The 27,133-nt window shown below is 37.2% G+C and overlaps 2 protein-coding genes across 6 annotated transcripts in view; one reads left to right on the top strand and one right to left on the bottom strand.

The window, feature by feature from the left end:
* LOC103216281 (protein FRA10AC1) overlaps positions 1–25,930 on the top strand; it is a 52,633-nt gene extending 26,703 nt beyond the window's left edge. For 4 of the 5 annotated variants that reach the window (XM_038009275.2, XM_007963594.3, XM_073019181.1 and 1 more), the window contains 2 exons: positions 5,328–5,406; positions 6,311–6,546. In XM_038009275.2, coding sequence (XP_037865203.1) covers positions 5,328–5,406; positions 6,311–6,353 — 122 coding nt within the window. In that variant the 3' untranslated portion in view covers positions 6,354–6,546. Of the gene's footprint in view, positions 1–5,327; positions 5,407–6,310; positions 6,547–7,837 lie in introns of those variants that run through there. The other variant, XR_005244176.2, reaches the window with a different exon arrangement.
* LOC140712417 (cone cGMP-specific 3',5'-cyclic phosphodiesterase subunit alpha'-like) lies at positions 10,765–14,139 on the bottom strand. Its single transcript, XM_073019182.1, has 4 exons — positions 14,068–14,139; positions 13,552–13,635; positions 13,016–13,166; positions 10,765–10,838 (listed from the first exon to the last, which is right to left on the bottom strand). The coding sequence occupies exons 1-4, from the start codon at positions 14,131–14,133 to the stop codon at positions 10,780–10,782; spliced, it is 360 nt and encodes a 119-aa protein (XP_072875283.1). The 5' UTR covers positions 14,134–14,139; the 3' UTR covers positions 10,765–10,779.
* Positions 25,931–27,133: the final 1,203 nt, after the last annotated feature.

Raw genomic sequence — 27,133 nt, 5'->3', positions numbered from 1 at the left:
ATAATGGAAAAATAAGGTAGAATAGCAATGTAAAGCTACAGTTATACACACAATTGTATTCCAAAAAGTCCTGCATAATTGCAAAGATAGATCACAGATTTGTCAGTGTTCTTCCTAACAACCAAACCTAAGAGCGAAACCAGCAGTAGAAAGATTAATTGTACCCATAAGATAATAATGAGAACTCCTAGAGTGTTCAGCTTTTTCCTGGCAGTTTTGAGAGAAGAGTCTTCTATGGGTTTATAAAAGGGTATATCCATTTGTGTCGTAACAAACAGTAGCTTTGAATCTAAACGGTAATGCAGTGTTGAATTTTTTAAAGACTTGTAGTAGGCTCAAGGCCTAATAATAAGGTGTAGTTCAATAGCATATCTAATTCATTTTATACTCTCTAGACTTATTTCATAGAAATTTAGAAACTTGAGATTTCTAGGCTTACTTGATTATTTTCTTTTATGTTTTTGGAGACGGAGTCTTGCTCTGTCACCCAGGCTGGAGTGCAGTGGCACAATCTCGGCTGACTGCAACCTCCGCTTCCCAGGTTCAAGTGATTCTTCTGCCTCAGCCTCCTGAGTAGCTGGGACTGCAGGCACCTGTCACCACGGCCAGCTAATTTTTGTATTTTTAGTAGAGACGGTTTCATCATGTTGGCCAGGCTGGTCTCGAACTCCTGACCTTGTGATCTGCCTGCCTTGGCTTCCCAAAGTGCTGGGATTACAGGTGTGAACCACCACACCTGGTCACTTGGTTATTTATAAACCTAAGAATTAAGAAAAAAATTTTTTTATGACTTTAAGATTTATTGTGGCAAACTCAGGGGAAAAAGTTCGATAATTATTCCAAATTCCAAAACTCAAATATAAACATTATTTGCATTTAGTGTAATTCTTAAGAAATTTTAAATATTCAATGATCAGAAATTTTGTACTGAGAAAAAATAGAAATTTTAAGATATTTCTTGTTTAAAAATTTAGTGGAGAGGGAGATGATGGAGGTAGTCCTCTAGCTTAGGAATATAGCACATTCCTTATAATTATTTTGCTTGTACCAATTTTGTTTTCAATATATTTGAAGTGTCTTAAAGCACTGACACTTTCTCTGCATGTAAATTCTAATTTATCAGGAAGTCCTTTCCTAAATTAGGTAAAATGTAGTGACAGTTTCAAAAATACTGCCAAGTATAAGATCAGTGGACCAGTGTTATCTCAGAATGAAATCATAGGTACATACTTCAACAAAGGTGTACACAGGCTAAAGTGGGAAAGTGTATTTTAGTTTTCATCCATTTCCAACAGTGAGAGGTATGAATGTTTATGTAATATAGAAAAAATTCCCCTTTTTCAGTTCTAATTTTTTATTATTAAAAAATCTTTTGGGGGAAATTCTTGAATCACTGATTTATATTATTCTTTTATTTCTTCTGCCTGCTTTCTCCCTCCCACTGTCTTTCACCCCTGCCCTCTGAATCCTTCCCTGCCTCCTAGAAGTAACACTTAATGCTCTTTTACCTCCCCTCAGCTAAGTCAAATTATTACTAGTAGAAGCAGGGTGAATACTGTGAAGACTATATCCAATCTGAGAAACCTGTAGCTAGTTTGGCCTTGAAAAAGCAAATTATCCACTTCAAGCTGACCTGCTGTTTGGCAGCCAGAAAGTTATTTACCATAGTAAGCAGGAAACATACACATTGTTATGGTATGCCAACCCCAGATATCCTCTCAGGCGGTCAGTCATCTGTATTACATGGTCTTGGCAATTTCAGACCTCACATTTTGCTATTTATTTTATTTCCATTTGGACAATACGCAGTTACCTTCTTAACTCATTTGACTTCTGGATTATTAAAACCAAATCCATGGAGAAAAACTCAATTTCTGTTGGCACAGTAACAAGTGCTTTAGATATGTTACCTCATTTAATCTAATAATGTGCATATAATATCCTCATTTTGTAGATGAGAAAAATCAAGACCTAGAGAATGTCTTTAAATGAATGAAGAAACTCAATTTTTAAAAATTATATATTTAAAGTGTACAACTTGATGATTTGCTGCCCTTTTAACAAATTTCAAGTATTGTTATCTGTGGTCACCTTGCACATGAGACCGCCCAAGAACCAGAGAATTGAAGCAAAGTGTCCAAGGTCAAATAGTGGCAAAGCTGGGATTAAACAGAAGTTTATAATTCCAAAGTCTATGCCGTTTACCTGTATCATCAATCAATAACTGCTTATCAGTGAAATCAACTGTATGTCTATTCTTTATACCCCAGTTTTGGCATATGCATTGTACAGATCCACATTAAATGATTTCATCTGTCTGTGTTTCACTTCTGTCTGTAAAATGAGTATAAAGAGGCCTACTTTGTTGGATTATTATCAGAATCAAATGAGAAAACTTATGTGTAAAGTATGTGCCTGACACAAAGTCCTTGATAACCTGTAGTTATCATTGTTATCAGAGAGAAGAAAAATACAGACATATAAATCCTGTGTGTGTTCTCTGGAATTGATGAAATCAAAAGTTAAGTCTGTAAAAATCTGACCTGTCCATTTGTTACCATGATTATTGGAGACATTTGCCATTGCTTCAGTAGGGCAAGTTACTAGTTACCATATAATATCCACAAAAACCAAGATGATAGGCCTACTCATTATTCAAAATATGTAGGGAAAATTGTGTACAATTTATTTAGGCACCACACTCTAAAGGGAACATTGAAAACTTGAAGCAGGTCAAGAAGAAAAAAACTGAGATATTGCGAGAACTTGAAATTATGTTGTAGGAAGAATGCTGGAGTAACTGCAGATGTTTACCTGGGAGAAGAGTGAAGGGATGGGAGGGAAGAGGTGAGGAAGTAGACATGGAAATTACTGTATAGAAATTACTGCAAGGCTTCTACTCTGTAAGAGACTTATTTTTCATGACTCTGGGTTGGCAGAACTGCCGAAAGACAGATTTTTGCCTTAATTTAAGGAAAAACTTGTCCCTTAGAACTGCCTGACAAAAGAAATGGAGAAATGGGCTGCTTCTGGAGTAGTGAGTGTTCCAGCATGAATTGAATTGGCACTTGTTAGTGGAGGTGTTGCAGTGAGAGGTTCATTCATTGGATAAGTGTTGGATTAAATGACTTCCAGGTTCCCCTTTCAACTCAGAAAGTCAGTGACTTAAATTCCGATCCCTACTTACCAATAATTACTGAATAGATTTGACAGTGATGCATTCTTTTGTGTTGCCTGTTCTTCCAATTGTTATGTCCTTAGTAACACCCCTCCCGCCCCTGGCAGGTTGTAACAGTTATGATAGCAATGATTTGTAGTGACTGCCAACCCTCAGGGAACCAGGATACTATAGATTCATAGGGTTATAAGGGACCGTAAAGGTCATTTAGTCCAGTCTTGTAGACTTGATTCTTTAGGGATATCTGGCCACTTTTTTAATGGGTATTTTTTACGACAGTTATTTTATAATGTTACTCTAAACTGACCTGATTTTTTAGTAAAATTGATTGACTGGTATCAGAAAGCTGGTGTAAGAAAGCTGGCATGTGGGAAGTACTCTTGGAAGAGAACAAGATAACAGCTGTCCACTTCTAAAGGCCTTGTAGGTTTTGTTCTCTGGCATCATTAACATTAGCAGAGTAATACACTAGTAATAACCTTACTAGGCCTAGTTAGTTTTTCTCTGCTTTCTTTATCTCATATTAGTGAGTTTTCATAAAAATAAGAGAAGATTTTAATTCTTTTTTTCCTTCACATTATCAATTTGGGATACTGGCCATTCCAGTGATGGCTGTCATTGAGCCAGGAATCTTGTTTTCAAGATTAAAATTTTATCATTTGTATGTAGATCATTAGAAAACAAAATGCCCTCCCCCCTTTTGCCATTTTTGCTGGAATTGGTGCCAGAATAGATTCAGTTAGGAGCAAAGTTCAGACACACATGTTGATTCAAGGATCAGAGTCCAACAGGTAAAAGGCTAGATCCACCGTAACAAATCAATGCTCTTTTATTTTTATGTTGTGTTTAACTAAAGGACATTCTGTATTGACAGGCCACATTTGTGCCACTTCTTTTTTAGACTAATAATCATTATTGGAGAGGAATTGTTTGCTAATGTAACTACTTTGTGGATTATAGTGTTACTGCATGATAATTTTGCCATATTTTTTAAATTTTAGTTGACTAATAAAGGTGATTTATTTGAAACATGTCTATTTTGTCATATTTTTATATGTAAATAAAGTGTCTTTATTGTTTTTACTGATTTTGAAGGTAATTCATGCTCATTGTTTAAAATACAAACAATTTGAAAATGTTTAAAATAGAAAGTAAAAGTATTCCAGGCCCACAGGTAATATAATCACTGCTAAATTTGGTTGGCTTTTGCAAACTTATAATACATATATAAAATTACATGTATGTATATAATGTGCATATGGTTTTAACATATATGTTATACTATGCATACTTTTTGTAACTTTAAAAATTTGATATAGAGTGGACATTTTTCTATTGCAGTACATACAGATATGCTAATGTTTTTAAACAACTGTACAGTATTTATTTAACCAGTCATTAATCCCTAATTGGTGGGGAATTAGGTTTTTTTGGTTGTTGTTCTTATACAGTGTGCATCTTTTTACATATGTATCAGAGGTGCTTATTTATATATGTAAATAATCAAATTCCTAAAAGCAGCGTTGCTGGTCACAGGGTATGTGTTTTAAACTGATCTATATTGCCAGATTTTTCTCCAGAAGAAGGTTTACAAAATTTGACTCCCAGCAATGTGTGAGAATGCCAGTTTCTTCACTGAAACACAGGCTTCCTCTCATTATGTAATCAGCATTAGTTCTTTAAAATGTCTGACAATTTTTTTAAAATAATTTAACTAGCTGGTCTTACATACTAGCTCAGTTCTTAAGGTGCTAATCTTAATGTAAACATGTTCTCTACAAATGTAAATCTTAACTTGCATGTCTTCTGTTAACCAAGAAAAAGAAGAAACTAGATCAGAAACAACTATATTGCAAGAGATAATTCACTTATAAGAGTTAATATTGGAATTGCTACTTTAACTCAGTGTAATTTAGAGAAATTTCCATGAGACTTAAAATCCTTGGCCTTTTTGCTGTGACTCTTTGTATCCCTTGGCCTATTTATATATGTTTTAAAAGAATTTATTGTACATGTGAGAGTGAATTCCATTTTTAGAGAGCCATAAAAGTTGAAGCTGAGTTAAATAAAAAGTTAATTATTGGCGAATAGTTCAAAATGTGTTTTAAGTATAATAGATTTTTAAAAATCATCTCTTTTAAATGAACAGGAAACTCTGATGAGGAAGAAAGTGCTTCAGAATCTGAACTTTGGAAGGGTCCACTACCAGAGACAGATGAAAAATCACAGTAAGTGCTGATATTAATAGATAATATGTACCTTTTCAATCAGTTTAGGAAGCTATAACCATGGCTTTATTAATGGAAAAATACAACATCATGGTGATCTATTTAATGCCAAGGACTGCCTAGCCTGGTAAGATTAGAGCTTATTTCCAGCCATTGTCATAAGAGCCAACACGTCCAGCTTCCTCCTGGTAAATAAATCTCTAATCAGTTCACTTTAACAGATGACCCTCTGGTCCTTGCTTGGATTTCTTCAGAGGTAGCTGTTTCCTAAGCTTCCAGAGAAGCCTATTCCATCATACTATGATTATCATAAACCTATGCAAGGGAGCCCCTGGCACGGGAAGTACACTTCTACATTGCTACACTGTTATCACACTAGTCTTTTAAAAGTAAAATAATATTTACTGCTACAAATACATAATATATTTACTATGCTCAGTGTAGTAAAAAAAAAACTACAGCCTAAGGAGATTTACCCAATTCCCCTTAGTCATTTCCCGGTATATCTTAGGCTTACATTTTTCCTTAAAAAGTTTCTTTTTTATTCACTTCTTGAGCAGACTATAATTTAAAATGAGAATGAACAGAGAAGTTATAAAGTAAGCCCAAAAAGTAAAGAGAAGCAATGACATTTCACAAGTATTTCAAAGCAAAATTTTAGGTAATACATTTAGGGAGAGGTGCCAACATATGAAATATTTTTATTTTAATCAATCTGGGTATAGTTATGATTATTCTAGAAACTAAGAATTATTTGATGGCTGAATCATGGGAATATATTGATATATAGCAGAATCAGCCAATATGTTGACTTATTTTATTTTTATTAATCTCATATAATGTATCATGTAATTTTTTTACTCTATTTATCGATCTTAATATGTATGCTTTTTTTTTAAAATAGGGAAGAAGAATTTGATGAGTATTTTCAGGATTTGTTTCTATAAGACGAGAGAGACTTAATGTGAAACTTCATGAAGTTTTAAACTTCATGCAATTTGAAATTCCATGTAAGTTTTTATCTGCAAGTTACAGCTTGTGTGGTGTCTTTGGAAATAAAAATCCAGGTTCTCTCAGAATGTCAGATGCTTTGGAAATTCATTAGTTCAATTAAAGACTTTCCTGTCCTTTAAATATCTTTTCAATTGCTTATCTACAATTCTGTTTTATCTAGCTCCTAGAGGATAGAGCTGGACAGTTTCCATTGCTCCTACGTTTTGTAGGTTTTTTTGCACTGCCTTCATTATTTATCTTCTCTTGCCTTCATTATTTTATTTTATTATTTTTTCTTTTTCTGTTTTTTAGAGCCACCAATACTAGATTTGTTTGTTTTTAATTTTTTTCTTTTGTGGAAACAGAGTCCTCTGTGTTGCCCAGACTGGTATTCAAACTCCTGGCCTTATGCATTCCTCCCACCCTGGCCTCTCAAAGTGCGAGGATTGCAGGTGTGAGCCACCATGTTCTGCCAGTTATTTTAAATTACTAGGATTAAAGTAGATTATGTATATCTTTAACCTCTTTCTTTCCCATTGATAAACTGGCACCCATCTTTTAAGTACCTGCTTTCCCATTACCACCTATTTTCGGCTGCTTTTTGAGGTTTTTAGCTAGCCTGTCTCTTGCTTCCTTCTTAACCTCTACCACTTAAGAGAGTTTGTTATAATCAAATTTGACTTCCTAGTCTGTGGATAATTTACTATTAAGTAAATGATTACCACAGGGAGCCAGTGAGGTCGTAGTAGTCTAAAACAGTTCGTATGTTCACAAAACTGACTCCTCAGCAGAGATTATGCAATAAGATAATAATTTAACTGAATAATACGATGTGCGTATATCTTACCTCAGATACACTCATGCAAATATGAATATAATTCTGATATAGTTTGGCTCTGTGTCCCCACCCAAATCTCATCTTGAATGTGTACTCCCATAATTCCCACATGTTATGGGAGGGATCCAGTGAGAGATAATTTGAATCAAGGGGGCAGTTTCCCCCATACTGTTCTTGTGGTAGTGAATAAGTCTCATGAGATATGGTTTTATCAGGGGCTTCTGCTTTTGCATCCTTCTCATTTTCTTTTGCTGCTACCAAGTAAGAAGTGCCTCTTGCCTCCCACCATAATTCTGAGGCTTTCCCAGCCATGTGGAACTGTAAGTCCAGCTAAACCCCTTTCTTCCCCAGTCTCCGGTATGTCTTTATCAGCAGTGTGAAAATGGACTAATAGAACTTCTATGCAGAAATATATTATAAAATGTTAACTTCTTAACATAAGATCCTACTTGCAAGGGTCTATGGTGGTACTTCAGGAGATCCAAGCATTTTTAGAGTCTATGTGTAAACTTCTGTGTATGTTTTTTGGAGGAAAAGTACATAAATTTCAAATTTTCAAAAATCAGGTTTTCAAAAGGGTTTATTGATTTCTGAAAACAGGTAAAGATCTGCTTTTATAAAGAGCGAATGGATAGATATAGGAGAAGATGCTTGACTTGATGAATAAGAGAAAGAACATATAGAAAATGAACTGAACATAAGCAGGTATTTTATTGAAGATATACTATTTTAAACAACATTTAAACATGAAATGATTGGCATTAAACTGCAAAATAAGTAATTTGTTATCTTATTTTAAAATGGTTATTATCAGAGATTTTCCTTTTATTAAACAGTTGTTATTCATTAATTCCACAAATATTTATCAGGCTTCTATTATGTGTGAGGCACTGAGCTGGGCATGGCTGTAAAGGAACCATCTAGGAAGTAATTAGGCAATCATTTCTGAACCTGTTTCAGAAAAGTAAATCACTGTTGGGTTTATCAGTGTTTAACATTGATAGTCCTCTCACTTCTTGAAGAAATTGTTTTTTTTTAAGCTAACTACTTGTAGTGTGTAAAAATGAATCTATATTTTTGAGGAAAAAGTGTTTGAAATGTCCAGCAGCAAGACTGATATTAGTTGTATAATATATGCAGTTAAACATTGTTATGGTAAAAATATGTCCATTGTTTAGTGGTTGTCAGAAAATAAAATTCCTGCAAAATTAAAATTAAGAATTTAACTAGGAAGAATATCTAAAGACCCTTTAAAAATAGATCAGTGTATTTGATATTTCAAGTAGGTTTATGACATCAGGCTCATTTATAAATTTATATAAAATCACAACACTTAATCCACTTGTGCACAATGACAGATAATGGGAGTCATGTTTTTAAGGAGTCTTGAAAAGGCCTCTAACACGATGAGTTTAAATAGTAATTCTCCTACCTACCTGTCTCAAACTTCACTATAGTGCAGTCAGTGGTAGTCAGCAGACCACTTGTCTGGGGGTATTGAAGTTAGGCCTTCTTACACTCGCTCTTACACGGAGTTCATGTATTTGGCAGACATTCAGTGGTCGACATCTCTAACCTCAATACAATTTCTGGTGACTAAGGAGGGGAAGTTGTTTGAGCTGACTGATATTTTGGGGTCCAAAATTACATAAGGCTAAAGGAATAAAGTTTCTTACATGGTTTTTAAAATAATAGTGATTCTGGAAGTGGAGTTTCACAATTATTTTAAGCAGTGGAAATGAGGGAGCATGCATCACTTAGCTAAGTTGATTACTTTAATAAACAGTACTCATTTAATAAACAATACTCATTTAAGTATGACTTACTGTCATACCTTATTTATATCTGTTTGTTGTAACATGTATTCACATTGTATTCATTCATATTACTGAGTGCCTGCCTTGTGCCAGGCACTGTTCTAGGTGCCAAAATAGAGCTGTGAACAAAACAGACAAAATAGACAAAAATCTTTCCTCATAAACTTTACATTCTACTGTGAGAGAAGCTGTCTTGCAATTCTAAATACCTAACTTATAAAAATAAAACAAATGGTGATTCATTTCTTGGCTGCTCAAAATTGAACATGGTCTTGTCTATTACAAAATATGTAGGTTCATTGATCTTCAGTTCATTAGAATGTAGATAGCTTGTGACAAAAAAAAATCTACGACAAAATATATGGCATAACTATATTATTATTCTGTTTTCTAATTTTATCTATGATTATAGATAACTAAAGGAAGAAATCTTAAATTTTTCTAATATCTGGACAGACATATACCATGCAGTGGAAGTAGTTGATTGCCCTTAGTTTCCCTTAACAATTTAATATTTAGAATGCTTGGTAGGTAGTTCTATTAATCATTTTTAGAAAGTCATCTTGGTTGAAGTTTTTCCCCACTATTTTTGATAACAAGGTTCTTGCATAATCCAATCACATACTTCTTAATGCATAATATTCATTAGCTGCTTTAACTTGCATTACGATTATCCAGTTAGTATCTTGTGCATTGATACTCTTTTTAATGAAACGAATAGTTCTGAACCGTAAAAAATATTCTTAGTTACACCCAAAATAATTGATTTCAAACTTTGAAGGCGGAGTGTAGGACAAAGGCATAGTTTTAATAAACTGCCAAAAAATAGTTTGGTCATCATTCCATTCTCAAAGGTAAAAGTAGAGGAAAGAGATAAGCATTTCAGATGGAATAACATTGAATAAAATGACTTCATTATTTTCTATACCATATTTACAACACTATACATTCTGTATTGTGTTTACTCTTTTATTAAGACATGTTGAGAGTTTTTAGTTCAGGGAGTGGCTCGAGGTGTGAATCACAGTTACAAATGTTATGGGTGAATTGTGTCTCCCCTACCCCTCACCCATTTCATATATTTAAGTCCCAATCCCCAGTACCTCAGAATGTGACTGTATTTGGAGATAAGGCCATTAACGAGGTAATTAAGACTAAAATGAGGTCACATGGGTAGGCCCTAATCCAGTCCTACTGGAGTCCTTATAAGAAAAGGAGATTAGGACACAGACACACAGAGGGAAGACCATGTGAAGACACAGGGAGGAGATGGCCATCTGCAAACCAAGTTGAGAGACCTCCCAAGAAGCCAACCCTGCCAACTCCTTGATCTTGAACTTCCAGCCCCCAAGACTTTGAGAAAATACATTTCTATTGGTTAAGCGCCCAGTCTGTGGTACTTTGTTATAGCAGCCTTAGCAAATAAATACAATTAATGTTTTAAAAAAGAATTTGTGACTAGTTTCAGGATTGCATATTTTTTAATTTAAAATAAATTGGCACGAAAAATGTACCCATTTTTGTCATATTTTGCACTTTTGTTGAACTTTATTTTGCCCTTGGGGTTTTTGGGCTAGCAATATGTATTTTCTTCATAGTCACAGGGTAGTTTTTCTGAAGATCCTCTTACTCTGTTACTTGATGATTTGTTGAAGTTCTTTTGAATATTTTCTGGTTTTCTTCAAAGGTAAAACGATATTTGAAGTTTAGACCAGTTAGATTATATTACAACATTAAACATGTTTTGGACTTTTTGTCATCACCACCTCCTGAATCTTCAGCAGCTAGTAAAATCAAGGAAAGCAGTATTATTAGGAGTTAGTGGATATGTAGTGTTTTTATTCTAACACTCCCATGATAGTAGTGTCAACTTTATAGACTAGTCAGTCATTTTAACCTAGCAAGTACTGTGGATTTGACCATGTAAAAACTTAAATTCATATTCAGAGTTGGTCCATTCAAAAAATAGAATCTGGGTTGGGTGCAGTGGCTCCTGCCTGTAATCCCAGCACTTTGGGAGGCCGAGGCGGGCGGATCCCTTGAGGTTGGGAGTGCGAGACCAGCCTGGTCAATATGGTGAAACCCTGTCTCTACTAAAAATATAAAAATTAGCTGAGTGTGGTGGCATGCACCTGTAATCCCAGCTACTCAGGAGGCTGAGGTGGGAGGATTGCTTGAATCTGGGAGGCAGAGGTTGCAATGAACTGAGATCAAGCGATTGCACTCCAGTCTGGGTGACAGAGTGAGTGAGACTCCGTCTCAAAAAAATAAATAAATAAAAAATAGAATCTGATAAATGGTTGGCCAGTTAACATCTTAGTTTCTCACTGAGACAATGCAATCTGGAAATCTGAGCTTGATCCACAAAGCTCCATGCCTGGCAATACAAAATAATGATCTTAGTCCACAAAGAATTCTCTATGTAGTAGAAAAAAACTCAGAAGTAAATTTTTATGCAAATAAAGTGTAGAGCCATATCCAATGTCAGGGGTCACTTAAAGGACCTGATCATCTCTTCATAATAAAGTTGAGATAAAGGTTAAATGCAATAGTACTAAGAAATACCCTCACTTTTCACTTGCTGGGTAAAAATCACTTATCTTTTTGAAATGCAAATCATATCTTACTTTAAATCTCTTGAATGACACATGAACATTTTTAGCCCAGCTTTCAAGGCAATACAGTATCTGGCAGCTACCTGCACTACCAGCTTCATATGTACTTTGCACTCTTTGCTCTCTAGACTCCAGCCATATCAGCTTAAAAATTTTTCAATTGCACCAAGCTTATTCCTACTCCAAGCCTTTGTACGTATTTTCCTACTTTTCCTCCCCATGCCTGTTTTCAGGAAAGCCTTCTCCATGCCGCATATACACACAAGTGCCTTCTTTGAGATCATTAATTGTGCATTGGTTCACAATGTTTAGTTCTTCCACCAAATGGTAAATTGTTCAAGATAAAGGATCCCATCTTTCCCCAGGGTCTGCCTAACATAGGGCTTTCTAGAGATAAGACGTCTGATTCACATAAGTGGATGGATATCAAGGAATCAGAAACTCCTGTTTTTATTCTGTTGAAGGACATCCTTAACTTTGTTAAGAAAAGTATTTTCTCCTACGAATTATTTAAAATTTCACTAAATGCAGTAGAACTACCTAAAAGGAACATGTCAGGGCCTTTCCGCATAGAGATGATTTCTTTGTTAAGCAGTAACAATTGCTTACAAAACCTTTAGAGTGAGTAACTTTCAAGACAGAAATTAGCATTTCACTTTCAAGATGATGTTTTGGCTATTTGATGAACTAATAGTTAATCGTAAGCATTTTAAGAATCCAAAAACAACATTAAACTTGACAGAGTGACTTTAGGAATAGAAATTTCATGCCAGAAAAAAATGGCACAGGAATCTCATGCCAGAAAAACATCTCCCAATGTGGAGACATTTGGGAGACAGGCAATTTCAACCTTGCTCTACATGTAGGGCTTCCTTAAGCTGAAGATCTATAAAACCACCTCATTACATGGAGAAGAATATTAAACTCAGCGAGGTTAAGCAAGTTGCCCAAAGTCTCACAGCTAATGTATAATGTTGGGACAAAAAGTTTTTTCTTACCTAACCCTAATCCCACAGATTCTGTGGTTTTCATATTATTCCTAAACACCCAGTGTTCTGTAGAGAAGCCACCTTCTAGAAGGATAAAGAAGCCTAGTTCCAACCTCTACTTCAGCTGGACCAGTCAGTTCTATCTGGAGTTATACATAAGATGTTGTTTCTGGTGGGGCTTGGGGGGTGGGGATGGGGGGAACCTGAAAACCAGTAGTCAACCTCTTAAAATTATCACTCTGCACCAGTAAAGCAGGTTTTCTGTTTGTAGTGACTCTTTATGCCTTTGTCACGTGCCACTAAGCTCAGCCTAGCTTCTGGCTAAACTACAGGGAGCAAAAACAGAGCCCATCTAACCTTTTTCGGCTCCTTCTTCTTGCTTTTTTGCCTCCTCTTCAATGACCTTCATCTTTGCATCATACTCATCAGCTAGAGATTTCCATTCTACTCTGTTATTCTGAAGACCACTCAGCATAGGTGTGATTTCTTTGTGAAACCGTGAGAACTCCTAAAGAGAATTTTAGGTCAGAAACTACATAAATCATACAGTTAATTTTCAGGATCTTTCATATGCAGAGAATGAGCTGTAAGGAATTGTTACAGCTCTCAGAGCTGCTAGGATAAGTTTAACCCCGGGCCTGTGAAGTTTGGGGAAGAGACAGGTGATGTCTTTCCTGCCTGCCTAACGAAGTGTTCAATTTGCTCACATCTGAGTTCTCTCCTTTTATTCCAGCCCTGAATGAGATTAGGGTAAAACCTCAAACTGCTTTGGAGAAACAATGACACCCCTGATGGCTTTCCATATGGGTGACTTTTAAATTTTGGTGACAGTTTGAAAGAAAAATTTTCATCCAAATGTTTATATATTTAATTCAAATAATTTGCTTACTTACCTTATATACAAAAGTACAAACAAAATCAATAAATCCAACTTGAAGTTTAGGTAGTTCATCTCTCTTGTTTCTGTCCATCATAGGCTAGAAAGAGAAATAAATCCTTTTAAGACAGGTTTCTAAGATGTAGTGAACAAAACAAACTGATTTGTCCTGATAACTTTGGTTTTTGTTTTTGTTTTTGTTTTTGAGACAGAGTCTTACTCTGTCTCCAGACTGGAGTGCAGTGGCACGATCTCAGCTCACTACAACCTTTGCTTCCCAGGTTCAAGCGATTCTCCTGTCTCAGCCTGCCGAGTAGCTGGGACTACAGGCACGCGCCACCATGGCCAGCTAATTTTGTATTTTTAGTAGAAACGGGGTTTCACCATGTTGGCCAGGATGGTCTCAATCTCTTGACCTCATGATCCGCCCACCTCGGCCTCCCAAAGTGCTGGGATTAGAGGCATGAGCCACCGAGCCCGGCCTGTCCTGATAACTTTTAATAAGTAATGCATTTTTATGTCAAGGTCTTACAATGGGTTGTTGCTGCAATACTGTTCTCTCCAGATCTCCTTGTTCCCAAAATTCATTTGCAACCATAAGTGCTACCTGCAAATGAGAAAGGCTTGGTTCACTAAATCCACTTATGAATAGAGAACTTGAATTTTATTAGTACAAGTGACATTTAAGGATCAAGTTTACAGTCAGTGCTTGAGGCGCTATCAAACCATATGCTCTTAAGTTTTAAAAAGAGGTCATTTACAGATTATATTGAAATGGGAAAGGGGAGCTTTTTCTTCCTACTTCAGTGTTCTAGGCTTATTCTGGGAGTATCTATCTCCCATTTACTATTGCCGCCACTTCTCACCAATGAAAAGGAGAAATAGGAGGATTAAATATTATGCTTTAAGTTCTAATGCTTCCCAAGTTGTTCTTTGTCCTATCTGTTAGCATCTAGTATATATCTGTGAATGCACATGTGACATACACCCATTAGTATGTAGCTTTACCTAATTACAGTGTGAGGATATTCCAGCATTAATTTGTATCACTAAAAAAAAAAATTTATCAAGTTCATTGAACACCTGCTAGCTGCCTTTACATTGGCATGATCCAGGCTTGCCAAGAGGAATATGGCATGATCTTTTTCTTTAAAATGTTCACAGTCTAGTGAAGACAGTCATGTATACAATGTGGTTAAGTGCTATAACAGTAATAGTGTAAGTGCTATGGGTCAGGGAGAAGGGAGTAAAGATAAGTTTCATGAAGGAAGGAGGTAGCATTTATGTTGTATTGTCAAGAATAAGAGTAGCTTTCCAGGAAAAGAGGAGGGGAAGAATATTTGCAGAGATAAAATGGAACGTACAAAGCTTCCGTGAGTACAGTGTGAAGCAATGACATGGGAGAAGGTGATGGGAAATGATTCTGGGAGTGTGAGTTAAGGACAGGCAGTGACAGGCCATGTAAATTTTGCCGGGAAGCTTGAATTTGATTCTCTAGGCCATTGCTCTTTACTCTTGGAGCCTAGGGTTCCTCTGAAATGCTCTAGGACCCAAGAAGGTGGAGGCCAAGAGAGATGAAAGCTAAAGTAGCTTTGCTTTTTTCTCTTTTATAAAGTGATCTTTGGGCAAGTTTTGTTGGGAGAAAATAGACTTTACTTCTTTGGAGAAAAAATGTTGGAAACCTCTGGCAACGGGGAGTATGAGGCTTTTAAGGAGTAGAATGGCTGAGTTGAGCTCTGTGTAGAGACATCATGGCAGCAAGTCAGAGGATGAGTTGTGGAGTTGATGTGAGGATCTATTAGGAGGCTGCCACCACAGTTCTGATAAAAGTCTGAACTGAGGTACTAGCAAGGGTGATAGAAATGATTTTGAAATGAGGGAGATAAGCTCAAGCAAGACCTCAGGTTTCTAGCTTAGGTGACCACATCAATAAAGAACAGAGGAAGAAGAGCAGGCATGTCGAGGTGGAAGGAGAGGAAAGTGTTTGGCTTTGGACTTGATGGTGATAGAGTTCAGGACACCCTGCCCCAAAATATTTTAAGATGATGGAATTTGAGGAAACTAAAGCAGCAGGAAGATCAGTCTCACCTTCCCCCCACCTTCTCCCCTGAAGTAGGTCATAAAACCAGGTAAGGATTTTCTGACCTTCCCCTGGAGCAGATAATAAGACCTTCATTCAAGAGGTGCCCTCCCTATTCCTGGAGGAAAGGAGCCAGAGACACAAAGATGCCAAGAAGAATCTGAACAAATTGTCCTTGCTAAGCTGCCCCATGATTAGATCATACCCTCTTTGTTGAATTCAATTTCTCCGTGACTATCTACTTCATCCAACCTAGCATAAAATACACAAGTTTAACTGTTCCTTAGGGTCTTTGTTTCCTTAGGAAGGCTCCTGTATTACATGTAAAACAAATAAATGTGTATGCTTTTCTCTTGTTAATCTGTCTTTTGTTATAGGGGCCTCAGTCATGAACCTAGGATGGGTGAGAAATAGGTATTTTTTCTCCCCTACAATGAGTTCCAATTATTCTATCTTTTTAAAAAGATACAACCCACTTTAACAGTTAAACCCATTTAATTCTGAGCTCTCTTCTGCTTAGGGGTTTCCCTAGAAATTATTGGAGGAAAAAGAGATTTTTTTCATCCAATTAGTAAGAAAGCAAGTGGTAAACTAGTGCCTTCCCAAGGTGGGGGAAAAACTTCTGTGGAAGGCAACCTTAGACATCATGTCACGGCCAGTGCCTTCTTATAATTCACAGCACATTGAAGAATAGACTGTGGGAGCAAAAACACCCTTGATAGAGGAAAACACTAACGATGCATCCTGATCTTGTTCTGACATCTCATTGATACAGTTTGGCAATGTCCCCACACAAATCTCATCTTGAATTGTAGTTCCCATAATTCCCAATTCATGGGAAGGACCCAGTGGGAGGTGATTGAATCATGGGGGCAAATCTTTCCCTTGCTGTTCTAGTGATATTAAGTAAGTCTCACAAGATCTGATGGTTTTATAAAGGGGAGTTCCCCTGCATACGCTATCTCTTACCTGCCACCTCATAAGACATCCCTTTGCTCTTCCTTCATCTTCCACCATGATTGTGAGGCCTTCCCAGCCATGTGGAACTGTGAGTTCATGTCTTTCCTTTATAAATTACCAGTCTTGGGTATGTCTATTAGCAGCAGCACGACAACAGGCTAATACACTCCTCTATTTAAAAACTCAGACATTTCTTGGATAATTTTATATAAATTGTTTACAGTGTTTCAGTGTTAAAGAATTCTTTCAAGAAAGCATTTTCCTTCCAAAGTTCCTTCTATTTGCCTTATTCCAGGGCCTAATCAAATTACCTACTGTGTCTCACTAATGTTTATAATTTTTCAGAATCTGAGGTTGCCTAAGATTTTTAGGTAGACATTTACATGGGACCTAGGCAGTACCTGACAGTGTGACAGAAAAGAAAACTTAACTGGACTCACCTGACTTTGTACCTCCCAGGGTTTGGTGATAGCAGACAAGTCACATGCGGTCATCATCATTGCCCTTAGGAAGAAAACAAAAAATTTTACACTAGAAATAAGTACAAAATAAGTTATTTTTACAAAAAAAACAGGAGAGAAATACAATTTTAACTACCTACATGATAATCTCTTTTTTGGTTGGATCAACAGTTACATATTTGATGGCTTCTTCCTCAGTTTGCATTTGTTCACAGGCATCAACAATTTTTTGAAACATGGTTCTCTTCCTAGAAAAGATACAGCTGTGAGCAACAATTTTAGCATATGAAAACAGAGAAAAAAAATACATGCTTTTCAGATTTCATTTTCCCACTTTGCATTGTCATGTCCCCATAGCAAAGTCTACAGGGCCAGAAGATAAGACAGCAGAGAATGGTGGTATAACTTTGGCTCAGAAATGGCTTAAGGCAGAAAAAGCACAAACCATAAAGGGGGCAAAAAAAATAGGTAACTGGGAATACATTACAATGAAAAAGTTACATATAAGGCCAGGTGCAGTGGCTCACATCTGTAATCCCAGCACCTTGGGAGACCAAGGTGGGAGGATTGCTTGAAGCCGGGAGTTTTAAACCAGCCTGGGCAATAAAGGAAGACCCTGTCTCTTTAAAAATGAAAGTAAATTTAAAAATTACATATGATAAAAGAGACCATAACCTAAAAATAAAGACCGCAGACTGTGAGAAGATACCACAACACATAGCCAACAAAAAGTTGGAACCCAAAACACATGGATATTCAGCTGGTCTCACTGCTAATCAAGAAACTAAAAATTTGAACAATAAGCTATTATCTCACACTGATTATGTTAGCAAAATAAATTTCAAACGTGCTGAGTTCAAGAGTACTTCAGATATGGTATTTTTCTCTTCTTTTTTCTTTCTTTTTTTTTTTTTTTTTTGAAACAGAGTCTTGCTCTCCCACTCAGGCTGGAGTGGAGTGGCTTGATCCTAGCTCACTGGAGCCTTGAACTAGGCTTAAGGGATCCTCCCACTTCAGCCTCCCGAGTAGCTGGGACTACAGGCATGCTCCACCATGCCTGGCTAATTTTTTAATTTTTTTGTAGAGACAGGGTCTTGCTGTGTTGCCCAGACTGGTCTCAAGTTCCTGGCCGCAAGTGATCCTCCTGCCTTGGCCTCCCAAAGTGCTGAGATTACAGGCATGAGCCACCTCACTCGGCTGGAACTCTTGTACACGCGGGTGGGAGTGCTAACTGGCACAACTCAGGAGTGCAGTTTTGTAATGTAGCATGAATTGAAGACATGCAAACCCTACAGCATTCTCACTTTTACATTTCTTAGAGAAACTCTCATATATATACAAGGACATACAAGGCAGCATTGTAGGTAATGATGAAAAAATAGAAACAATTGAAATGTCTATGAATAGAAGAGTGGGTAAATTAATTATGAATATTCAAGAGTTGAATATTCAGTTAAAATGGATGCATTGGAGCTCCATTTATTATCAATGATAAGTCTTTGAAACAATGTTGCATGAATAAAGCAAGTTGCAGAAAGGTGTGTACAGACAGTATACTTAATGGACAATTTGAAAACACAGAACAGGTCGGGCAAGGTGGCTCGTGCCTGTAATCCCAACATTTTGGGAGGCTGAGGTGGGTGGATCATGAGATCAGGAGATTGAGAACAGCCTGGCCAACATGGTGAAACCCCGTCTCTACTAAAATACAACAACAACAAAAAAAATTAGCCAGGTGTGGTGGCACGTGCCTGTAGTCCCAGCTACTCAGGAGGCTGAGGCAGGAGAATCACTTGAACCCGGGAGGCGGAGGTTACAGTAAGCCGAGATTGCGCCACTGCAATCCAGCCTGGTGACAGAGTAAGACTCCATCTCAAAAAAACCAAGAAACCAAACACACAACAATACCATACAAAAACGTGGATGGAAATGATGAATACACATCAACGTCAGATGGTGATATCTTTGTGGAAGAAGGGAAGGGGTTTTTCATAGTGGAGTAGGTGTGGAATGCCTCAATGGCATCACTAGTTTTTTCCTCCTTATAAAGCAAAATCTGAGGCAAATATGGCAAAATTTAGCATTTGTTATATCTGGGCTATGGATATTTGGATATCCATTTTATTCTTAGTATTTGTCTTCACGTTGAACTATTTAATAATTAAATATTCAGGCCCAGTGCAATGGCTCACGCCTGTAATCCCAGCACTTTGGGAGGGCAAGGTGGGCAAATCACTTGAGGTCAGGAGTTTGAGACCAGCCTGGCCAACATGGTGAAACCCATCTCTACTAAAAATACAAAAATTAGCCAGACATGGTGGTGGGAGCCTGAAGTCCCAGCTGCTCAGGAGGCTGAGGCAGGAGAATTGCTGGAACCTGGGAGGCCGAGGTTGCAGTGACCCAAGGTGGTGCCACTGCACTCCAGCCCAGGTGACAGAGTGAGACCTGTATAATAATGTATGTAATAATAATAATAATAAATATTTAATGAAGAAGGATCAGAAAGGCATAATTTGACAATGCCCAAGCCACTGAATATTTGGATCCTATAACTAGTTCATCTTGTTCTAATCCGTTCTCACCAAGCAACTTTATAGTTCACTTATGAGAAAATGTGGAGATACTGAGTATCTGGTCTCCTTGGCAATACTACTGTTGTAAATAGGCTGGCTCTCTGCTATGTATGACTCAGTTTTGTAAGTTTGGTTAATGTGTGTCAATGCCACCAAAATTTTTCGGCTCCCAGACTTTGACAGAATTAAATTTCTGAGCCCAAAACATTAAAATACCAGATTCTGGACCACAGAGGATTCACCTAGACAAAAAGCCACCTTGAGAGGTCTCTTGGCTTCACTGTTTTGGCAAGGCACAAACTTGGCTGCATATTCTTCAATTCAAACTTCTTCGGCTAGCAACCTACTTAATATTAGGAGCTTATGTTTTTAAAATGTGTTCCTGGATGTCTAGTAAGTTTACTGGCAGGCATCTGTCTTGAAGATACTCTACTTGGTAATCCAAAAGGAAAGCAAATGTGTGTGTGTGTGTGTGTGTGTGTGTGTGTCTGTGCGTGTGTGTGTGAATAAATGCCTTTTAACATTAATGCAACAGATAATTTATGGAAGGCAAAACCACACAGAGTATAGGGCATTCCACTGTGCAGAGTTATGTACTTACTTGAAATATAAAGCCAGGTCAGTTGCTATTATTGCGACCTCGAACAAATGAATAACTGTTTCAAACTGCCGCTTATTTAGGTTCTGGAAGATGTTTAAACTCTGTAAGGTGAAAATTCACAATAAAATGCAATCAATAATTTGCTTCTGATTGAACAAATGAAACTGTGCTTAACAAGAAGAAAATCTAAAAGTCTTTCAACACTTTTTTGTTTGGTTAGTTTTTTGTTTTCCTCGGGTTTTTTTTGTTGTTGTTGTTGTTGTTGTTGTTTGTTTGCTTTTAGTTTTTATCTCATGGACTAAGTAAACCCCTCTACTGTACTTTGAGTAAGATAATTTAATTTAAACTATAAAAATAGATACTGTTAGCCAATATTCATGTCATTAGTATTTAAGTTTTTAGAGTAAATAAATGTTTTCTCCTAGGACCATTAAAATAAATAACAGTAGATTTAAAATGTGCTTGTATTAATTGAGGAGCTTTAATAAAGAATTTCTGGGAGAAGTCCAACTGTCAGACATGTTACTTTATCTACCAGGTAATTTTAGAGTGATCATAGAAACCATTGGTCTTTCAGAAATTACAAATTACACTCATACTCATGTATATGTGGGAAAAAATAATGAAATCCTTCCATGTTATCCTTAAAATATTTCATGCAGTTCTATTTTACCAAGACTTAACTAGACCTTTCTTCAAAGAGTTTCTCTTTACCTCTCTTCACATATGGATCAGCTTCATTTCTCAGTGTTCTAGAAAATGAGAATTAGGCCGAGCATGGTGGCTCATGCTTGTAATCCCAGCACTTTGGAAGGCTGAGGTGGGTAGATGGCTTGAGCTCAGGAGTTCAAGACCAGCCTGGGCAACATGGTAAGACTCCTGTCTCTACTAAAATTACAAAAATAGCTGGGTGTGGTGGTGTGTGTCTGGGGTCCCACCTATTCAGGAGGCCAAGGTGGAAGGATTGCTTAACCCTGGGAACTGGAGGTTGCAGTGAGCTGAGACTGTGCCACTGCACTCCAGCTTGGGTGACAGAGCGAGACCCTGTTTCAAAAAACAAGAAAGAAAGAAAGAAAATGAGAATATAAAGCTGGGGGTGGTTTCTTAAAGCCCAGTTATTCCAGATAGACCATTTTAGTCATACAGGCCAAATGACAGATATATAGTGATTTTGCCAAATTAATTTGACAGTTACAAAATACGGAAACATTCCACTGGAAAGAAAGAGGAGATAGTCTATCAATCTGTATGAAGAGAGAAGTACCATAATGCCAAAAACAATACTGGCCTGAACACCAAATAATAACAGTAAACACTTCCTTAGTTCTTCCTACCTACCAGGCTCTAAGTGCTTTGTGAATATTCTTAATCTCTTCACAACAGACACCAGCACAGAGAGGTGAAGTAACTTGCCTGAGGTTAAACAGCTAGAATGTGGCAGAACTGGTGTCTAAACCAGTGCAGCATGGTTCCAGAGTTTGTGCTCCTAATCTCTGCACCACACTACATTACCTCTCAACAGGGAACCCAGGTTCATTTCCTGGCTTCCCCACTTTGGCAGTTGTATAATCCTAGAGACTTAACATCCGTGAGCATTTGTTTTCTTATATAGGCATAATAACAGCTGCCCTGCCTAACTGCCTAGCACTTAGTCTATGCTCAATTAATATCTGTGGAATGCTGAATCAAATGAAATGACAACTGGGAATGCATTTTAAAACTGTAAATTGCTGTTAAAATGTATTGTTGTATCATTATTATTATTATGTAAAGTTGTGAGGCTAGCTCCAGGTAAAAATAGAATTGCAAACCTAACACCAAATATGGCTATCAGTCATTTCAGAAGATTGAAATATTAGAAAGCAATAATTGTACAAGAACTCATTTTTAGACACTATACTATGCCTTATGTAACTCTTCACTTAAGTCATCTTTTTATAACATTTTCTAGGACAAGAAAAGTGGTGTTTTACAAAGCATATATAAGTAATAGAAAAATTGTGATTTGTTTTGTCAACATAATGAGTTCATCATAGCAACTAAACTTTTAAAATAGCTAGAATGAAACACTGGGTGTTGACCAGTTTAAATTACAATAAACAAAAAGATTATCTGGATCAAAATCAATGTTTTTGTTTTTGTTTTTGTTTTGAGATGGAGTCTCACTCTGTCGCCCAGGCTGGAGTGCAGTGGCACAGTCTCGGCTCACTGTAGCCTCTGCCTCCTAGGTTCAAGCAATTCTCCTGCCTTAGCCTCCCGAATAACTGGGATTACAGGCACCCACCACCATGCCCAGCTAATTTTTGTATTTTTTAGTAGAGATGGGTTTTCACCATGTTGGCCAGGCTGGTCTCAAACTCCTGACCTCAAGGGATCCGCCCATCTCGGCCTCCCAAAGTGCTGGGATTACAGGCGTGAGCCACCGTGCGCAGCCCGAAAATCAATTTCTTACTTGGGACATTTCACAGAAGCCTATTGGACATATCAGTCCAGAATCTCTGAACCAAATCTGGATACAGGTTCTTTTCAACCTGGTCTGGATTACCAGGGAGGGGAAAAGTAAGTGGGGCCATTTTGATCCCTCTTAACCTGCCCCTGATTTTGGAACAATGATGGCCTTCCCTTTGGACTTGGGGTGATCCAGTGGCATACTGACATCAGGGAATCACTTTATTTGTTCACTGATGAACTCATTGCTATGTTCCCAAAGTAATGTTTATTATGTGACTCAGGTACATGCTTGGCAAATTAATAATAGTTAAAGCCAACCTTGATTGCTATACTAGGAAAAAAAGTAGGGGGAAGGGGGGAATGTGTGAAAATGCATTAAACTTTTAGACAAGTTAACATTTATAGCACATTAAATCATTTTAACAAGCAAAACAAACTGCTGAATTCAAAGAAATAATTCCTTGGGACGGAGACTTCCTCATCTCTACCAAGTGTCAGATTGTGCAGAGTATATAATCTACAACCAACCAAATAAATCAAATTTATTATGCACCAATTGTTTTAGTGCATATTGCTTAATTTGTAAACCTGGACACTTGTTGCTATTTAATAAATGTGAAAGAAAAAGCTATATATAAAGAAATACGTAGAAACATATGTGACAAATACTGTTTATTATACCTTTTTCTAATCCAAAATAATAAAACAGCTGTATTAAAGTTGACAGATTATCAAAAATTCTCTTACTTTTCAAAATGAGTCAATACTGGATTTTTAAAAATTGATATAATGAAGAAAAAAGGTTTATAGTCACCATTTCAGCACTGCTTCCTTTGTATATAACACTACAATCTGCATTTCATTCATACCTTTTTCTTCTCACTCATTTTCATTTTTATCTAAAAACATGTACAGGGCTCCTAATTGAAAAACTCTTTCTTAATTCTACATTCTTTTAGATTTTCTCTGTTCTCCCTTTCACACCTGAGGTTCTTGAAAGAAGAGCTTCTAATTGACTTATTAAGTTGTGGATATAGATTCATATAAAAGATCCCATTCCTGTTTTTGTATTAGTTGCTAGAAAGCACTTGGCCAAATTTGTGGCCTATGTCTGATAAACGTTTTGGCCAAATTTGTGGCCCATGTCTGATAAATACAATAAGGTACATTTATGTACCTTATCATACATATTTTGGGTATGTATGGCCTCTACTATGCTTCATCTCATTTTTATTTTTCTATTAGTCCTCATTTTCTTTAGTATTGTATATATTCTTCGAAGCTCCATCAAATCCTCTTTGGAACAAAGTGGGACATACACACACACATGCACACACATGCACACACACACATGCACACAAGTTGGTTTTTTTTGTTGCTTAGTAAGTAAACACAGACTCAATGATCCTTTAATTAGAGCAAGAGGTCTCAAGATGTGTCCAGCACACAGGAGAAGCAAGGAAGTCCTTTCAAGACCTACTTTGATAACACAAAACAACAGTGGAAGAGGAGTTGATGGAGAAGTTATGCTGATGTAAATTTGTATTGACTTCTGATATTCAATCTCCTAGACCAAAGAGATTGCCATAGGTAACAAGAAGTGAAGGAGGGAAGGCAGACAGCAATGACCAGATCCCAAATAGAGGGCCTGGAGCTTCACAGGCTTCACTCAATATGAACTTTACCAACTTCCAGGAAACAAAATCAAAGAGGTGTTGATATGGCTGTGTGTCCCCACCCAAATCTCATCTTAAATTGTAATCCCCAGGTGTTGAGGGAGGAACCTGGAAGGAGGTGATTGGATCATGAGGGCAGTTCCCCCACGCTGTTTTTGTGATAGTGAGGGAGTTCTCACAAGAGCTGATGGTTTTAAGTGTGCCACTTCCTCGCTCTTTCTCACACACTCTTGCCTGCCACCATGTAAGACATGCCTTGCTTCCCCTTCCCCTTCAGCCATGATTGTAAGTTTCCTGAGGCCTCCCCAGCAGTGCAGAACTGTGAGTCCATTAAACCTCTTATCTTTATAGATTACCCAGTCTCAGGTAGTATCTTTATAGCAGTGTGAAAACTGACTAATACAGGTGTGTTCCTTAGAATTGGTGAGAGAATGTTTGAGCAACAAATTGGAAGCTGAGGATTTCCCCAGCTCATTTCTGCCCTTTCTCCACAGTACTCAGCAGATAGTTGGCTCCATTCAGGGTAATTTTCAGAGGGGAATAAGTGCAAAACTTATGCGTAAAATGACCACAAGAACACAACATAATCCGTAGAGCCAGTGCAATTCCAACCAAAATACCAACAAGTTTGTGTATGTGTGTTGGTAAATTGACAAATCAATTATAAAATTTATATGAAAATGTAGAGTCAAATACTGGACTCAATTAAAAGTTGAACTAAAATAAACAGTAGTGGAAATTACAGAGCAAAATGTAATTTTATAAATATCAATAATGGTAAAAAATAAAAAAATTAATACCATATAAAACAGATATGTGGGAAAAAGTATACCAATTCCTTCATATTTCATAGAAGGGAGTTAGTAGATACTGTAAAGTTAACACATATAACCTAAAAATGTCAAACATCTAAATGCTTAGCTACAGCTTTTCATAATTTTTCATAGTCATTTGTTACTCATTTTAGAGGGCTCTTTAAGAGCTGATATTTCTTGTGATAAAGACACCATTATGTGAAGTTCTGCAATTTCTTCCATTTCAAAAACATTTCTTCTGTTAAATTCAAATAAAGTCAAATGCAATACCTTTTATTTAAGATAAAGAGATTCTACTTAGTAATGAAAAAGAATGAATTGGCTGAGCACAGTGGCTCACACCTGTAATCCCAGTGCTTTGGAAGGTCAAGGAGAGAGGATTGCTTCAACCCAGGACTTCAAGACCAGCCTAGGCAACATAGCAAGAATGCATTTCTACAAAAAATACAAAAATTTAGCCAGGTATAGAGATTCATGTCTGTTGTCCCAGCTATTTGGAAGGCAGAGGTAAGAGGATTGCTTGAGCCCAGGAGGTTGAGGCTGCAGAGAGCTATGACTGTGCCACAGCACTCCAGTCTGGGCAACAGCGCAAGACCCCATCTCTAAAAAAAAGAATGAATCATGGATATACACAACATGAGTAATCTAAAAATTATTATTCTGCATGAAAGAAACCAATGCAAAAGAGTGTGATTGATTGCATAATTATTCTAGTATTGTGCTAATTGTATGATTGCACTTATGTAAAATCTAGAAAATGCAAACTAATCCATAGCAACTGAAAACATTTCAATGGTTGCCACCTAGGGCTGGGAGTGGTGAGTGGGATGTGCTGTGAAGGGGCATGATATGAACAATTACTTGGGTGATACAAGTGTTCTGCATCTTGATTGTGGTGCTGGTTTCCCAGGTATATAAATAGTCAAAACTCATGGAATTGGGCACTCTAGAGATGCAGTTTAGGCTAGGTGTGGTGGCTCACGCCTGTAATCCCAGCACTTTGGGAGGCCAAGGTGGGTGGATCACCTGGGGTCAGGGGGTTCGAGAGCAGCCTGGCCAACATGGCAAAACTTTGCCTCTACTAAAAATACAAAAATTAACCAGTAGTGGTGGTGCATGCCTGTAATCCCAGCTACTTGGGAGGCTGAGGTGCAAGAACCTCTTGAACCCAGGAGGCAGAGGTTGCAGTGAGTCGAGATCACGCCACTGCACTCCAGCCTGGGCAACAGGGTGAGACTCCATCTCAAAAATAAAATAAGAGATGCAGTTTATTGTACATATACTTCAATGAAGTCTATTAAAAACCAATTCTGACTTTAAAAAATAGCTTGGGTAGTGGGATCACATTTTTCAAAAGTCCCTTCTCTCCATACTTCCTGTATATATCCACAGGGTGACTGCAATGAGGTTTATTAGACGTTAATGAAATATTGATTTCTGGATGGTAGGATTTGAAGCAATTTAAAAAATATTTGTCTTTGATGTTTTTCCTATTGTTTGAATTTTTATAGTGGGCCTGTGTAACTTTTGCAACTATTAATGAATATTGAAGACATATATAAGTAAGTAATATTCCATTTGTTTTTGAGCATTGTGTTGAAGACATTATGTGGAGACAGGTGCACCAGACGAGAAAGGAGACCTACTTCCCAGCCCCTGGCCATGGGCCCTCACTTGCTCAGCTGCTTTCATTTGCTCACGGAAAGAGTCTATTTTATTTTCCCTGACTATTAAAATGGCAATAGAAATATGAATTCTGCATAGCACACCCCAAACAGGTAGAAATGGCTTTAATTCATTCAGATTGTGGCTCTCGAGTTAGCTGAGGCCAGGGAAAGTACAGGCCGTTCTAATCTTCAGTGTGGTGCCTATGACGCCCACAAGAGAGTATTGCCAACGTGTTCTTGCTTTGCTAGTGGCAGTACACAAGGTATTTGATTTCTCCTTCACATTTCTATGTGTAAAATGGGGCAGGCTGATG

The sequence above is a fragment of the Chlorocebus sabaeus genome, chromosome 9 (assembly GCF_047675955.1).
Source record: "Chlorocebus sabaeus isolate Y175 chromosome 9, mChlSab1.0.hap1, whole genome shotgun sequence".
NCBI classification, from domain to species: Eukaryota; Metazoa; Chordata; class Mammalia; order Primates; family Cercopithecidae; genus Chlorocebus; species Chlorocebus sabaeus.
This window is presented reverse-complemented; position numbering and strand designations above follow the sequence as displayed.